Here is a 15,733-nt window from a genome sequence, read left to right as displayed (position 1 = left end):
TTTGCTTCAAATTTGAAACTTCTGTGAAAAAGTAAATAAAATATTTTAGTCCTCAAATATGAAACAAACTATGTTATCCGACTTTAAGAAAATATATGAAATATGATGATTTTAAAAAGTATTTTTGTTGTTTTGTTAGGCAATAAAGATAAGACAACTCCCTCCTCACAATAAGAAAAGTAAAGAATAAAGCCTGCAGAAATTTTGATGTCTTTATTTTCAAAAATGTGATTTCAAACAAAAATTTCCTGGACAATATGAAATGGAATAGATAACCAATTGAAGACATCACCATTGGCAAGCAGACCATTTTCAGCCTCACAAAAAGAAAGTAAATTTACCTCACATAGGCCATTTACAAGAAAATAAAATTAAAAAAATGGGTGAACTTAAACCCATTTTAACCCAAGATAACAAGTTTCAGAATTTTGAAACGTTTAGATAACATGGGAAAAAAAAAAGTGATATCAAGTAAGAAAAATATTGCAGGCTGTCCTCAAAGGATAGTGGGCTAAGGACATTTTCGATGAGGCTTCTCTTTGTACAGGTATGAGGGATTTAAAATTAAATTTAAAAAGAATGGAAACGCCAGCGAGAATTCACTTGGATCTTTGATTGGACTTGCATCTAATAATCGCTTATTTTGGCTCCGTGTTAACCTCTATTGCTAACATGCTAAAAGCATGTTTCCTTGTCATCCTCTTCTAAGCGTTGGTCTGGAACTGGCGTTCATCTCGGAACAGCGCCTCCATTCTTTGGGGTGGTCAGGTGTTGTAATTACACTTTAAAATTATCACATTTTTATTGAAAGTTTTTAAAATTATATTATAATATGCTTACAGGTGTGTTTTCATATTGAAGCATTTAACCAATCACATGTCAGCCATTATTTGTTGCCAGGGTCAGAAATTTGCCTCGAGGCCTTCACAATCAGTGCTGCAGGGTCTGCTGCATGAAACAAGCGTCGATAGGACTGTTGCTTTAACCAATCAGATTTTGAGTTGGCAACACCACAATGCCTTCTCGCAGGCGTAGTTACACGTCATTGCTTTCTCGCAGGCGAAGTGATACGTCATTGCCTTCTCGCAGGCGTGGGGATACGTCATCGCTTTCACCAACTATGATTGGCTAGTGATAGAATGGGCTAGCCAGAGCCACCAAACTATCTGTAGTGAGCTGCACAAGCAAATATATTGTTGTGTTGATTTAAAGCCATTTTCAAGACGGATTTTTTAAGAAAAAAAGCTGGACATCATTAAGAAAGGCAGGACAACTTCAAAGCAAGCCAGCCTGTCACAACCGGGAGCGAACATTTTCAACACTAAATCGAATAAAAACGTATGCCATAAATACGACAGGACAGGCTCGACTTTCAGCACTAGCTTCGATGGCGATAGAAAATAAGGGAGAGAGAAAGGAGGATAGATATTGTCTACAGTAAAAAATGATTTTGGGGGAGTAAAAACTAGGTATATTCCTAAATAATATTTCAATTGTATGAAATTCCCGGGGAAAGTCGTTCTCCGGGTACGGATATGATATCGGAAAAGCTCCAGTATTTGTATTTAAGCTCGTGTTTGTATCCAAGCTCCAGTGTTTGTATTTAAGCTCCAGTGTTTGTATTTAAGCTCCAGTATTTGTATTTAATCTCCGGTGTTTGTATTTAAGCTCCAGTGTTTGTATTTAAGCTCCTGTGTTTGTATTTAATCAAAAAACGCTGCTAAGAAGTGGATTTTACCCCATTTTAGTGCAATTTTCACCCCCCCTGGCCCGGTTATATGCATGCATGCGTGTGTGTGTGTATGTGTGTGGGTGTATGTGTGTCTGCCTGTATGTGTGTATGCGTGTGTGTATGTGTGAATGTATGTGTGAATGTATGTGTGAATGTATGTGTGTATGTGTGTGTATATGTATATGCATATGTATATACATATATGTATACACACACACATAAACATTATATATATATAAATATATAAATATAAATATATATATATATATATATATATATATATATATATATATATATATATATATATATATATATATATATATATATATATATATATACACATACATATATATATATATATATATATATATATATATATATATATATATATATATATATATATATATATACATATATATATATATATATATATATATATATATATATATATATACATACATACATACATACACACACACACATACATACATATACACACACATATATACATACATAGAGAGAACTTGCAACGCATCATCCTGGGTTAATAAAACACAACGGAGGTGACTATAGACGAAAATGGTGTTGAGATTGTAGCTTGACAAGAGTGCCAACTGGGCTTGTGATAACTCACCAGGTCAACAGTGTTTCTTTTGTTTGTGTCAGCCAGATGCCCTGAAATGAAGGCCTCCCATTTTTCTTTTTCCTCGTCTTTTAGCTCTGTCACACACACATACATCATATATAGTACATCACATAATACCATAATTAGTGTGGTCTCATTAAAAATGATTATAGTATGGGTATGACATGCACAGTATGGTAGCATATACTGACCACAAGGATAAATGCCCCTCAATTGGTTGGTTATATGCAGTTAATTAGTGCAGTGGGGTATTTCTTTCCGACAGGCATTGTATAGTTATTGAATACAGTGGTACCTCAACATAGGAGCACCCAGACGTAAGAGCATTTCGAGATACGAGTAAAATTTCGGGCAAATAATTATCTCTAGATACGAGAAAAATTTCGAGATACGAGAAAAATTTCAAGATACGAGAAAGCCAGGTGGCCAAGACATGAGGCTGTTTATCATTGTTGCGCACTGTCCTTTTTGCCACATCTCTTTCGTGTATAACAGATATCTACGAGCAATGAGCAGAGCGTTGCATTTTTTCAGTTTTTTTTCCCCGTCACTCAGCGCAAATGGCGGAGCGATCGCTGTTACGAGGAGTAGTATATATTACTTTTCGTTGGCAAGTGGTCGTGCGTTATCCTATTGTGAGGACATTTGTGTGCATCATTTTGGGAATATTTCTAAAGGAATACAAAAGCAAACTACCATAAATAGGTTACATTTGAAAATCAGGGTGGAGGCGGGCAACCAGCCAACCCGGCTGACCGCATTCTCACAGCTATAAGGCACACTTAAAAGTCGTAAATTTTCTCCAAAATAGACAGGGTGCCTTAGAATCTAGTACCCCTTATATATGGACCAATACTAAAATTGTTATCACGAAAAAATAAAATAAATCAGCCGATAGGGTACACCATCCTCTACAGGTCGACTACTATTTTCCAAGTAGAAAAAGTAGTGCGCGGTGACGCTAGGATATATAGCATTCACCGCGCACCGGAAATAGAGTCGGGGGCTGTAAGCCGTAGTTGCGGCTCAATATTGATCCATATATAGCAATATATTTATATATATCATTCGCAGTCTAGTTCTGAATGCTCTGTTGACGCCAATTTCTAGCGGCAGGAGTCCTTTTGTAAATCCACCTTATTAAATGATGGCCGCTGTCGATTGGTTGACAAAAGAACTATATATCCTAGCGTCACCGCACACTACTTTTTCTAAGGGGAAAATAGTAGTCGGGAGCTACTTGGCGTAGTTCTGAGAGCTGTTGTGGCTCAATATTGATCCATATATAAATTATATATATATATATATATAGTTTGCAGTCTAGCTTTGAATACTGTTCACGCCAATCTAGCGGCTGGAGTTCTTTTGTCAATCCAGCCGGAATGACGGCGAGCACCAAATTATTGTGCTTGCCGTCATACTGGGTGTATTGACAAAAGAACTACATATCCCAGCATGAATCGCGCAGGGGGAAAATGAAGTCGCAGGCTACTTGCCGTAGTTGTGAGCTGTAGAGGATAGTGTACCCTATCGACTGATTTATTTTATTTTATCGTGATAACAATTTTAATATCGGTCCATATATGAAAAGGAGAAACGTAAGACTTAAGTGTGCCTTATAATCGTGAAAACACGGTATGAGCGGAATTTGAGAGAATATTGTACGTTTCTTGTGACCATATTCACAATAGATCTCGGAAACCAATTGTCTCCGATCAAGTTATCGCCAATTCAGGGTTTCGCCCCCAATTACTGCCCTTAAGTGAGGATAAGCATTACGCAAAACGAATGAGTGACAGAAAGCATTGCTAAATCTTCATTTTAACATCTTCACTTGAAGATAAATTCAACACGGGCACGATGGGTTAATACCATCAAAGAAAATCTAATGTATACAAAAAAAGCCATATATGTAGCTAAAGGTTATAAGCCAGGTGTTAGGGTTGCTTGTTTTTGTTTGTCTGCGAAATGTGTCAGGGGCTGTGGAATTTTGTATTGATGTTTGCACTCAACTTCTGGAGTGTTTATACTATTTAACTTCTAATTATGTACTGCTCATGTATAGATGTAATCTGGATATATGTTCTTACCGGAGATGAGTTGTTGTATCTGCAATCCATTAGGGCCTTTATCGCAGTTATGAAGTATTGAATTAGCTATTCTAGTGAGGTGACCCATGTATCCTCGCCGTCGACCACCTTCGACCCTATGTACAAAAAAAATATGGCATCTATTTATCTCACCAAATTTTGCTGTTTAATATACCTCCCACCCCCATTTAATGTACCCGGGTATATTAAAAGGGAGTGGTATATTAAATGGTGCACTAACGGGAAGGTACGATCCACTGCTCAGGTTAAAACTACTTACTGCTGAATAAAGTCTGACTTGGAATTTTAATGAACTTAGGTATATAATTATTTTCCAATGAATACCATACAAATCTTGCCAAAAAAGCTGAGTTGCCGTTTTAAATATAGCCAGGTATATTAGACGGCAGGGGTATATTAAACGGCAGTAGTATATTAAATGGCGCACAAACGGGAGGCTCAAAAAAGCAAAAATTATTTAATATACACTGTATATTAAACGGCAAAATACGGCAGTACACAGACCATCCAAATTTAGAACTATCCTTTGGTCTTGGATATTTTTCAGTTTGTACTTGGGGCCCTGAAAACATATTATTTATAATTAGTTATGTTTTAAATTAGGATTAATTAATAATTACATTTTTATTTAATTTGTATTTTGTAATTTTCTTTCTTCAAAGTGTATAGCTGGCGATGGTTAAAAGTAAAGAGTGAAGTTTTCAAGTTTAAATCCAGCTAGTCCAATAAAAACATTTTGCAAAAGTAAAGTAAAGCTCAGGCAATTGCATACAAGACAAAGGATAAATCAAACACGACATTTCAATTTGATTCCACAGACATAACAAAAACATTTTTTATACACACACGTTGAATCAGTAGAATAAAACAATACTCACTGCTCCTTTTCATTAGTGTTCCAGGCTTCAACAATTCTTTGTATGAAATGGCATTTTTGAAACAACTGTTAGAGAATGAAAAAAAATACTTACAAAAAATACTACAATTATAGTAATGGGCAAATATAATTAGGTTTCACTTTTTTGCATTAAACCATTAGAAATAACTGATCAAACTATAAACAACATACCACATCCTTGGTATAATTTACTGTTTTTCTTTACTCAATTGCAACTTATTAACAGTGAAATAATAACTTTCTTAAAAATTGTTTATGATTAATGTGAACTTTGTTGTTTATAATAAACTATGTTCTATGACAGTTGGACATTTCACCCAACTGAGCAAACAAACAGGTTCTAATTAATAAGCTCTGATTAACAATTGGTGGGTCAAACGTTTATAATATCATAACTGTATATTTTCATGATTTGGAAGCCATATTCAGCTACTGTTTCCAAACTAATTCTATGGGTTAATTAGAAATTCGCCAGGAAAATGGTTAGCGCGTCGGCAGTACAGTTCTGGGGTCGAGGGTTCGATCCCAGATTGGTCCTCACTGTGTGGAGGATGCATATTCACCTCAGGCTTGCATGGGTTTTCTCTGGGTACTGCTTTCCCTCCACATCCCAAAAAACATGTCGGGTAGGCTTTTTGAATACTCTAAATTGCCCCTAAGATTAAAGTGACCCTGAATGGTTGTCCGTGTCCTTGTGCCCTATGACTGTCAGGCCACCAATTACCGGTGTCTCAGTTAGCTGGGAGGAGCTCTTGTGGGGAAAGCCGGATCAGAAAATGAATTTATTGATGATTAAAAGTTGCCCTCATAATAAACGGACAGCATTTTGAATTCTAGATAACCTTGGCATTAACGCTGCTTTGCCACTTAGCCATCTTACCGAGAGATAAGATTAAGACAGTGGTGGGCATACTTTTCAGCCCGGGGGCCACATTGACTTGAAAAATTTGACAGATGGGCCGGGTCAGCACAAGATACGATACATATAAAAACTGAATCTGTAAACAGTACATATGAAACATAAACAGAAAAAAAGGACTAAAGTATTAACATACTCATCACTCATCATTAAAGTAAAAAGTATTAAGAACAAAGTAAAGTAAAAAGGAATGTATTAAGAAATATTCAAATGTAATTTTAATAAAAGATAGAGGGGCTGTAAAACACAAAAAACAAATAACAGTGGACAGAGCTACTGCCACCGTGTGACGGCACCATCTTGGGGAAAAAAAAAACTTATTTGGACAACGTTGGCGGGCCGGATGTGGCCCGCGGGCCGTAATTTGCCCATGTGTGGATTAAGCCAAGTGAGTAGTACTTTTCATGACAAGGTTTTCAAATATTTCAAATACGCTCTTAAGTCAAATGAGTCACTTTAACCATGAAATGTAGACTGAACCAAAGAAAATGTTTTCACTTCTTCCATCAATATGGAAAAAAGTGGACAGGTTCATGAAAAAATGGAGGGAATGGGGGGAAGCTGAGATGGTTGCAGCTGCAACCAGGCCTGGCCCAGAGAGTCTGGGGAGTCGAGGTGAGGGACTATAACTAAAATGGATGATGCACGGAGCTATAATAAAGCGTTTAGGAGTTTAAATATCGCTGCCATCACGATCGAACTTTAAATTCATCAACAATGAATGATAAGTACATTATTTAAGTTCATGTTGCACAACTCTATATGAAAGTAGCGAAATTCATGTAGTACATATTCTCATCTTACATGTCTAACAAGGATGCTCTCTCTACCATGTTCTTGTTCTGTATCTAGCTGGACGTCAGTGGTGAAAGGAGGCATGACCAAAATCACAGCTGTACAGATTTCCACCTGAATGTGAAGGAAGTTATTCCAGATGTACCTGAAATACATATCCTGTAAAAATAACATTTTTTTTACATTAATAGCAATCACAGTGAAAACTAGGTCAAATTTAATTAGTTCAACAATGTTGGCCTACTTTCCCTAAAAATACATATATTCTTTTCTAGACAAAAAAAAAATAAGTTGCATGAAACTATTTTAAAATGGACAACTTGGGCTGGTAGACGTTTCTATCTTTGAAGGAGACTAAATGGCACTCTTACATGTTACAATTGTTACATTCTCAGACCATTAAATATATGACAAGTGGACTACAGTGGCTGTCTCGGAAGACACTTTGCTTCTCATCCAACAATATTATTGAATTAATACAACCAGACTTTGTTAGGACGACATTGGCCTTGTGGGAAAACTTTGAACGGAAAGCCAAAAAAGTCCAGTTGTGATCAGTCAACCCCTTGGGAATTGAATGACCGGGATAAATGACAACATAGTGCTACTTACGAATGTCCCTTTACAAAATATTCAGGTTATGAGGTCTTAATTGGAACATTTTGTTCCATGATACAAAAGAAATAAAAATTGTGGAACGCAAAACTTTCCTACCACAGTGGGCACGTGAAAAAAATAGCTTTTTTTCAAGTTAAAGTTGAAATCAAATGACAAGAAATCAAAATGTTTTGGCATCTAGGAAAATTCCTTTTTTCTACTCATGAATCTCAGAGTGCTTGGATGAACAATTTCACTTTGATAAAACAGAACTGTCGGACAGAGTAAGTTCAAAATTGAAACTATAGTAATACCTTGAGATCCGAGCTCAATGCATTCCGGGACTGAGCTCGAATCGGTTCGGTTATTTGTTCTAATTTAAATCGTACTCACAAAGTAAGAAACACCTATCTAGTGGTTATGATCTTCAAAACTAAAATTAGAGCTAGGCGAAATGACAAAAATTGTTATCAGGATAAAAAAAATATATTGGTTGATATCGATAATTATAACAATAGCCATCACCTCTTTTTTGTTTAAAATTTGAAACTTCAAACTTCTGTGAATAAGTAAATAAATTACTTTCCTCCCATTTAAAATATGAAAGTAACCGCCGTTTATAAGCCACTTTTGTGGGACAAAGAAATTATGATTGAATCAAGGGTACGGCTTACATGCGCATAAAAACAGACATCCGCGAACCACCGATGTGAGACCATGACACATGGGGCCGTGACGAAAGACGCAAAATGTGGCCGATACGGTCATTGAAAACCCAAAACTAAATTTATTTTGACGTCTATGAATGAAATTAATGAAATAAACCTATCTTGCATAAAACGTGAAACATTACCATCACTGCTCGCTCGGGGCACAGCCATTTTAGCGAGGTCGGAGCGCAGCCATTTTAGCGAGGTCGGTGCGCTGCGTCTACATTTTTTTCCACCAGATGCGAATTTTCAAAACAAGGCTCAAATAAATAGAAAGCCTCGCTTTTTGGCTCAGCTCTTTCTTTACAACGACAGACCAGTGCAGTCTGCATCACTGCAGACGCCGCACAAATCCGCCCGTCGAATTACCTTTCCAGTCTTTCCTCACTCGTGAACAAGACCCCAAGGTACTTAAACTCCTCCACCTGGGGAAGGACCTGATCCCTGACCCAGAGAGGGCGTGCCGCCTTTTTCTGACTGAGGACCATTGTCTCAGATTTGAAGCTGCTGGTTCTCAACCCGACCGCTTCACACTCGGTTATGAGTTGTTCCAGCGAGAGTTGGAGATCACGACCTGATTATATTCATGTTTGTTGTTGTTATTATTTGTATACTGTCTGATAAAGCTTTAAATCTCATTATACCTGTATGATGACAATTAAAACATTCAATTCAATGAATGGAAACTGTATTACTCACAAGTATTACTTCCAGGGTGTTGAGGTGAATGAGCTCTTTACTGACACAGGGAGTGTTGGTTTGCAACAGACTGACCACCAATCGAACCACATGGAGCCTCGCGTTACCCACAGGAGGATCGAGTACCCCCCATGTTGTTCTCATCATGTCGTTCTGTTTGAGACAATGCTGCTGTTTAGAAAACAACCCCCATCTCCCGTGTAAAAACGTGAGAAAAACAAAAACAGCAGCGCAAAGAACTGACAAGAGGCCTTTTTAAAAAGCGTAATTATCTCCTATGTAAATTCCGTGGAAGGAGCCGAGACATGCTGTCTGGAGTATGAAATTCAAAGCTGAGACCGCTGAGAAAGTTTGCTCATAATGAGTGGTCTGGTCAAGAACTCCAAGGGGTTATTGTGAAAAACCAGGATAAGGGATTAACAGTCTGTTAATATTGGTCATCTTGGATCATTTATACATCAAATTGGTTGCACAAAAGCGGCATAAGGATCTAAGACTAGTAACCACAGTGATTTAGCCTCTGCAGTTAGTCTGGATAAACTTAATCCTGTGAGAGAACTGACAATCTCTTTTAGCTGTCTCTAACAAAAAATCAAAACAAACTTTCTTTAACGGCTCCACCTGATTTTAACCTGCCTTTTTAACTTTAACCATCTTTCTATTCATTCATTTGGTTTTAATGTCAAGCCTGCCATTATGATGCAATAGTAATAAACATTTCTTGTCCAATTACTTGACCTGAGTAACATGCATGTACAGTGTTCCCTCGGTTACCGCGGTTAATGGGGACGGGGACCACCCGCGATAAGTGAATTTCCGCGAAGTAGGGATTCCCCTTCAAAAATGCTTAATTTGAATTTAATTTCAATAATATAAATATAAATATATAGATATATATTTTTTTTTATTTAAAAAAAAGTTTACCCCCCTGTATACAGTACACCATATAGAATACGGGTAGAGTGAAATTCATGTTATAACAAAAAAAAACTGTAAAATATGTTGTTTCAATGTAATATTTGTATTTTTTTCCCAAAAAAATCTGCGAAGCTCTGAGTCCGCGGTAGCTGAACCGCGAAGTAGCGGGGGAACACTGTATATATAAGCTATACACTGAAGCCAATTGTAGTGCATGGATTTCATGGACTTGTGCAACCAGTACAGCCCAAAAAAAAAGCCTATCAGTCTCGTGTTTATCCTGGTCGTCTTTATCCTACTTTCATACAACACCCTCTAGATCAGTGGTCTCAAACCGGTCCTCAAAGGGCCGCAGTGGGTGCAGGTTTTCATTCCAACTCAACAAGGATACCTTTTGCAAGTGCAATCAGTTAATTGGAGTCAGGTGCTACTTATTTTAAAGACACCTGATTGGTTAAAATGTCGGCATTGGATCGGTTGGAACAAAAACCAGGACCCACTGCAGCCTTATGTGGAACCGGTTTGAGACCACTGCTCTAGATACTGTTCAACTCTGTCATTACATGGGCCAACTGATATTGGCATGCCAAGTATTGAGTTGACTTTGTTATCGACTAGACTTATATTCTATAATATTATCCAAATAAACTTTTCAAAATTTTTATGACACCGCACTGTAGTAACTATGTTACATTTTCACATTTTAACTTAATGAGTAGTAGGAAGTAGTACTAAGTACAACACTGTCAGAATTTACCTTTGGGGGATTCAGCAGTAGTTGATGAAAATCTTTCAATCTTGGTCTCACAGCCTCCAAGATGCTTTGGTTGACAGAGAATGAAGGGTTGGACATTTTGGGGGAGCATTCCATATGGCCCTCAAACCTTGAGGAGAAAACACCAATAACATTTTCGGTGATGTGGGGTAAATTAGCATTGTATTTTACTTACTTACTACTTTATGTATGTTTAACTGTAATTGTAATAGCAAAGATTTAGAAGAAAATTGGTTAACACCTAAAATACGATCTAATGGTTCCCGAATCACAGTATTTTTGTTTCATCACATTTGAATCAAAACTGATAAACACTATAAAGACAAAGACAACTTCTGACAAATTTTAGGAGTAAAGGCCGTAAATAACTTTAAATTCATACAAAAATTCAGCATTCAAAACAGGGCTGGGGAAACTATTGCACACAGTGGTTGCGGCTTGTAATTCCGATACATCAAAAGCATATCTGTCCACCAATCTGGTCTTCTAAGTGGGAAATCAGGTGCTTCTTATTTCCACAGAAACAACATTGTTTATTTTCTGTGCTGAATCGTTTGACACAAAAACCTGCATCCACGGTGGCCTTAAGGACCGGTTTGCTCAAACCTGATTTAAAACATCTGTTGTTGCAACTCTGGACACATTCAAGCTTGGCTGCTGAGCTGCAGCGGAAAAGATCTTCTGTGTTAATTCAGAAAATGTAATAACTGCATCACACTATTTAGTGTAGTAGAACTTAGTACCTTTGGCATGTCAAAAATAAATTAGACAGAGTGGCAAAGATCACAAGACATACGCTGGTCGTCTTGTTTCAAACAGCGTCAAAAGGATCTGGATCACACTGACAATTGCTGATTCACTCCTCTCCTTATCGAAGATATGAGACAGGAGCTTCTCCACTGTGGTCTGCCTGAAGATATACACAAAAATCAATAATTGTTCAACACATCTATATCCCAAATAATTGTGGGTTTAAATTTACTGCCTAAATCATCATTCTTCTAATTAATAACATACCATTTTTCCATACTAATCACAATTATTTTCAGTTTTGCTGGACCTGCATATTATTCTCAGGGCAATGTTTCCTCTAAAAAAATTAGAGGGAACATTGCTCAGGCGTGACTTATACAATTTAAAAATCTAATATTTCACACATTTCAAAATTTTATGTCACTGATAGAACAAGTTGTAAACATTGCGAATGACTAGCGTTGAAAAGGCAACTTTTACTTGTGATTAAATAAACAAGAAAGGAGTGAGCTTGATAGAGAATATTTTGTTAATGTCAAATTTCAATCAACTTCTATGAAAAATATTAGGATATTAGGACCATCTATTTGAAATTGTTTGATTGCATGAATGTTGTTCTATGTGCATTCTTCTTTTTATTCATGTTTGCACCACAATGTCTTTCAAATCCAATCCTATGTTCATTTCGAATCACAGCTGCAGGAAACAGGTTTGTGAAAGTTGGCGTTCATTTTTGTTAAGATTTGTTTGTTTATGCTTTTTCCCCTGTGCCCTGTCTGTCGTGGCCGGTCTACTTGCCGAAAGACATTTAGCCGACTGACGTTTGGCCGAAGGCCAACTCGCCGAGGGGGCATCTGGCCGAACGTAGAGTTAGCCGAACGCCAAATAGCCGACCGACTAGCCAGCCGAAAGACATTGTGCCGACGCGTTCAGCCCGCCCCCGGTCTTGGGTGTGTACATGTTTTTCAACCTCGGCCCGCGGGCCACATACGGCCCGTTACAGATGACAACAGTCATTTAGGATAACAAGTTACAGATAACAACATTCATTTAGCATAACAAGGGCATTTAATCACAGCCAAACAAAGTAGTTATAACAGTAAGTACGTACTATAACGTCAGAAGAAAAAAGATAGTTATAACAGTAGATACTGTAATTTACACTGGCATAGAAAACTTTAGATTAATCTTTGAATTAAGGTTCTCAGCAGATCATTTTTAATACATATTTCCTAAAATAATGGGAAATTATTTAAAATTTAAATATTGTTGCACACATCACTAGAAGTAAGTGTGTTCAATTGCATTTTCAGCTATTGTTCTCTAAGCCCTCTAGTCTATTTTAAGTCCTCTAGTGTTTTTTTTTCTCACGTAGCAAGAGCGTGTAGGAGTACATATATAAGAAAATTGAATAAAATTTAAGGCCAGCTTATTGCACTAAGTACTTGTTTACAACAAATCTCTTTCTTGACAATTGCCCAAAGATTTTCAATAAGATTCAAGTTAGGGGATAATGAAGGGAATAATTTCATCAACTTGTTTCCGGAAAAGCCTCTTGTAGCCAAATACTCCAGCGTTCATTTGAAAGCATTGGAAGGTGCATTGTCTTACATAAAAAATATATTTTTGTTTAAATGCACGACTCTGTGGTTTTTACCAATTAAAGAATGTATCCTCAAAAAGCTGACAGTAGTTTGTGATGTTAAGTTTGACTACATCGTCAACTTTGTAGGGGCCGGTGACCCTTTTGTCCGAAATTCCAGCCCATAACATAAGGCCTCCGCCACCCTGTTGCCGTTTGAATCTGTTTGGAGGGGTGCTTTCGTGAGCAATCTAACATTTTGCCCATCCATCTGCCCATCAAAAGAAACACTGCATTCATCAGTGAAAACAAGTTTCAAATCTTGTTATTAAATTCTCCTTGCACCAGTGCAGTCTTCTATCAATGTGGTTCTTGTTCAGAGGTGGTCTGTGAATGGCTTTTCTCACTTTGCCAAGAGTTTTCAAAATTCAACATTTCCTGTCTCTCTTCACAGCAGCAAACCCAGTCTTGTCAAAGATAGTTTACTGCTCAAGAAAGGATTTTTTTCTGAGCTGTCTTCTGTATTTTTCATTAACATCTTTGAATCATTTTTTATGGATTAATTCACAATCTTTTTGATGGTACGATGATCACTGCCAAGTTTCTTCAAAATTGTCAATGTTCTTTCACCATCTGACAAAATTTTCACAATTTTCTATTTTTCAGTTGCTAATATGTCTTTTTTCTTACCGTTCTTTGTTTTGGATTCAACAATGCCAACATGTACTTTTCAAAAGTCGATAATACTTGCATAATAACATCAGACAGTGCATTTGTATATTTTGGGAGTTAATTCGTTAAATAAATATTACTTTCAACTCTTAAAAGGAATTTGGTATGCAATAGTGTAGACTGTAATGCATTAATGTTTGTGTTTGAAAAGATCTATTAGTTTTATTAAAAATCTGATTTTTGTAATTTGCATAACTTCAGACTCAGTGTATGAGCTGGGAATTGTCCTAAACTGTGTTTGAAAAGCCTTGTACGTGTTACGATAGTTGAAAAAGCTGATGAAGTGGAGGTTGTTGCGCTGAAGTGTTGTAATGTGTGCCAGGCAGAGCGCAAAGCATTACCTGGAAGCTTGTGCCTAGAAAAACATTCTTTTTGCCAGACTAGAATAAAGTGTCATTGCACATTCACACGGTTGTTAGCCGTGGCGCACCGTTAGAATTTGCTCAGGGAGTACGGAACTATGCAGTGAGTCAGTGACACCATGGAAAAGTTTTTAACAGGGATGGAAAGAAAGACAGAGAGCAACGCACTGTTTAACTTATAACTGCCATTTCTTGCTACTGTCACAATGAAATTTCCTGAATACGGGATGAATAAAGTAATCCAATCCAATCCAATAGTGAGTCAAACAATCAAGTCACATGAAATCCAAAAGGAGGAAATATGATGAGTATGTAGCACTTGGCTTCAGTGTTATTTTGGTGGGAAAGGAGGAAAGACCGGTACGTTTCCTGTGCCGAAACAAATGCAGCAGACAGCATGAAGTCCAAAAATTAGTAGGTGATTTAGACATTACACCCCAGCAAAAGAAGAGCAGCACATTGTCCCTATGGTTTTGCAAATGACTGTATAGATTACCAAAACATACTTTTCAAGTGTTGCCAGTAATGGATCGGGTTGTGGGCACCCCTGAACCTGGAACATCTGGTCTCTGCTCAGTCTGATGATCTCACATAGCGACTGTGAGGCATTAGAGTGTCTCTGTGAAGAATAGTAAAAATAAAACAAGTAATAATCATATGTAGCCACCTAATGGTGTAAAGCAGGGCTAAGGAACCTATGGCTTGGGAGCCATTTGTGGCTCTTTTAATTGGTGCATCTGGCTCTCCGCTAACCTGTGAGATAAAATAGGGAAACTTCTGGTGAGAGACCTGAGCCCCATACAAATCAACAGGAGCATCAGGTCGGTTCAGTGGCGTTGACATTAACTCTAGCACCTTTTTATTATATATTTTTTAATTTGACTACTGCATAGATACCGTCATTGATTAGCAACCGCAAAAAAGTCTAAATAAATCAAATACCTTTTCTTACCTTAAAAGTGGTGAAACGACAAAAAAATGCAGTGATATATATTTATACTTTATACTAAATTCTGATTATGGCTCTCAAGGAATAATATTTGAAAATATGAATTGTTTATGGATCTTTTCATCAAAAAGGTTCCCGACCCCTGTTGTAGAGGTTCACTCGACTGACTTTGATGGGACCATGATGAGTGAAAATAGCTGTCTCTGTGTCCCCTACGGCTGACTGGTGACCAGTCTAGGAAGGTGCTCGGACGTTTGGTCGCTGGTCTTTTGGTCACCGGTCTTTTGGTCGCCGTTAGGGTTGTCAAATGTACTTAGATATTAAACCCTAACCCTCACCCTAACCCCAACGACAACGAAAAGACCGGTGACCAACGGGGACCAAAAAAGCGGCGACCAAACATCCGGTCACGGTCCAGGGATAGTCTGCCTTTCGCCTGAAGTCGGCTGGGATAGACCAACATGCCCCGCAACCCTTATGAGCATCCGCAGTATGGAAGATTAATGAATGAATGAATAATCATATGAAAACAAATAATTCAAATATCATTTGATA

The 15,733-nt window shown here is 37.4% G+C and overlaps 1 protein-coding gene across 6 annotated transcripts in view; it reads right to left on the bottom strand.

The window, feature by feature from the left end:
• ppp6r3 (protein phosphatase 6, regulatory subunit 3) overlaps positions 1-15,733 on the bottom strand; it is a 54,892-nt gene that overhangs the window by 26,276 nt on the left and 12,883 nt on the right. For all 6 annotated transcript variants that reach the window (XR_013325756.1, XM_077712320.1, XM_077712321.1 and 3 more), the window contains exons 6-13: positions 14,736-14,848; positions 11,597-11,710; positions 10,783-10,909; positions 9,108-9,260; positions 7,111-7,260; positions 5,368-5,432; positions 4,469-4,584; positions 2,367-2,452 (exon numbers count right to left, since the gene is read on the bottom strand). Coding sequence is in view for 5 of the 6 variants with exons in the window: in XM_077712320.1 (XP_077568446.1) it covers positions 2,367-2,452; positions 4,469-4,584; positions 5,368-5,432; positions 7,111-7,260; positions 9,108-9,260; positions 10,783-10,909; positions 11,597-11,710; positions 14,736-14,848 (924 nt within the window). In the remaining variant the exon portion in view is untranslated. The remainder of the gene's footprint in view (positions 1-2,366; positions 2,453-4,468; positions 4,585-5,367; positions 5,433-7,110; positions 7,261-9,107; positions 9,261-10,782; positions 10,910-11,596; positions 11,711-14,735; positions 14,849-15,733) is intronic.

This window comes from Stigmatopora nigra, chromosome 2 (genome assembly GCF_051989575.1).
Source record: "Stigmatopora nigra isolate UIUO_SnigA chromosome 2, RoL_Snig_1.1, whole genome shotgun sequence".
Taxonomy (NCBI): Eukaryota; Metazoa; Chordata; class Actinopteri; order Syngnathiformes; family Syngnathidae; genus Stigmatopora; species Stigmatopora nigra.
Note: the sequence above shows the minus strand (reverse complement) of the source record. Positions and strands in the feature narration are given on the sequence as shown.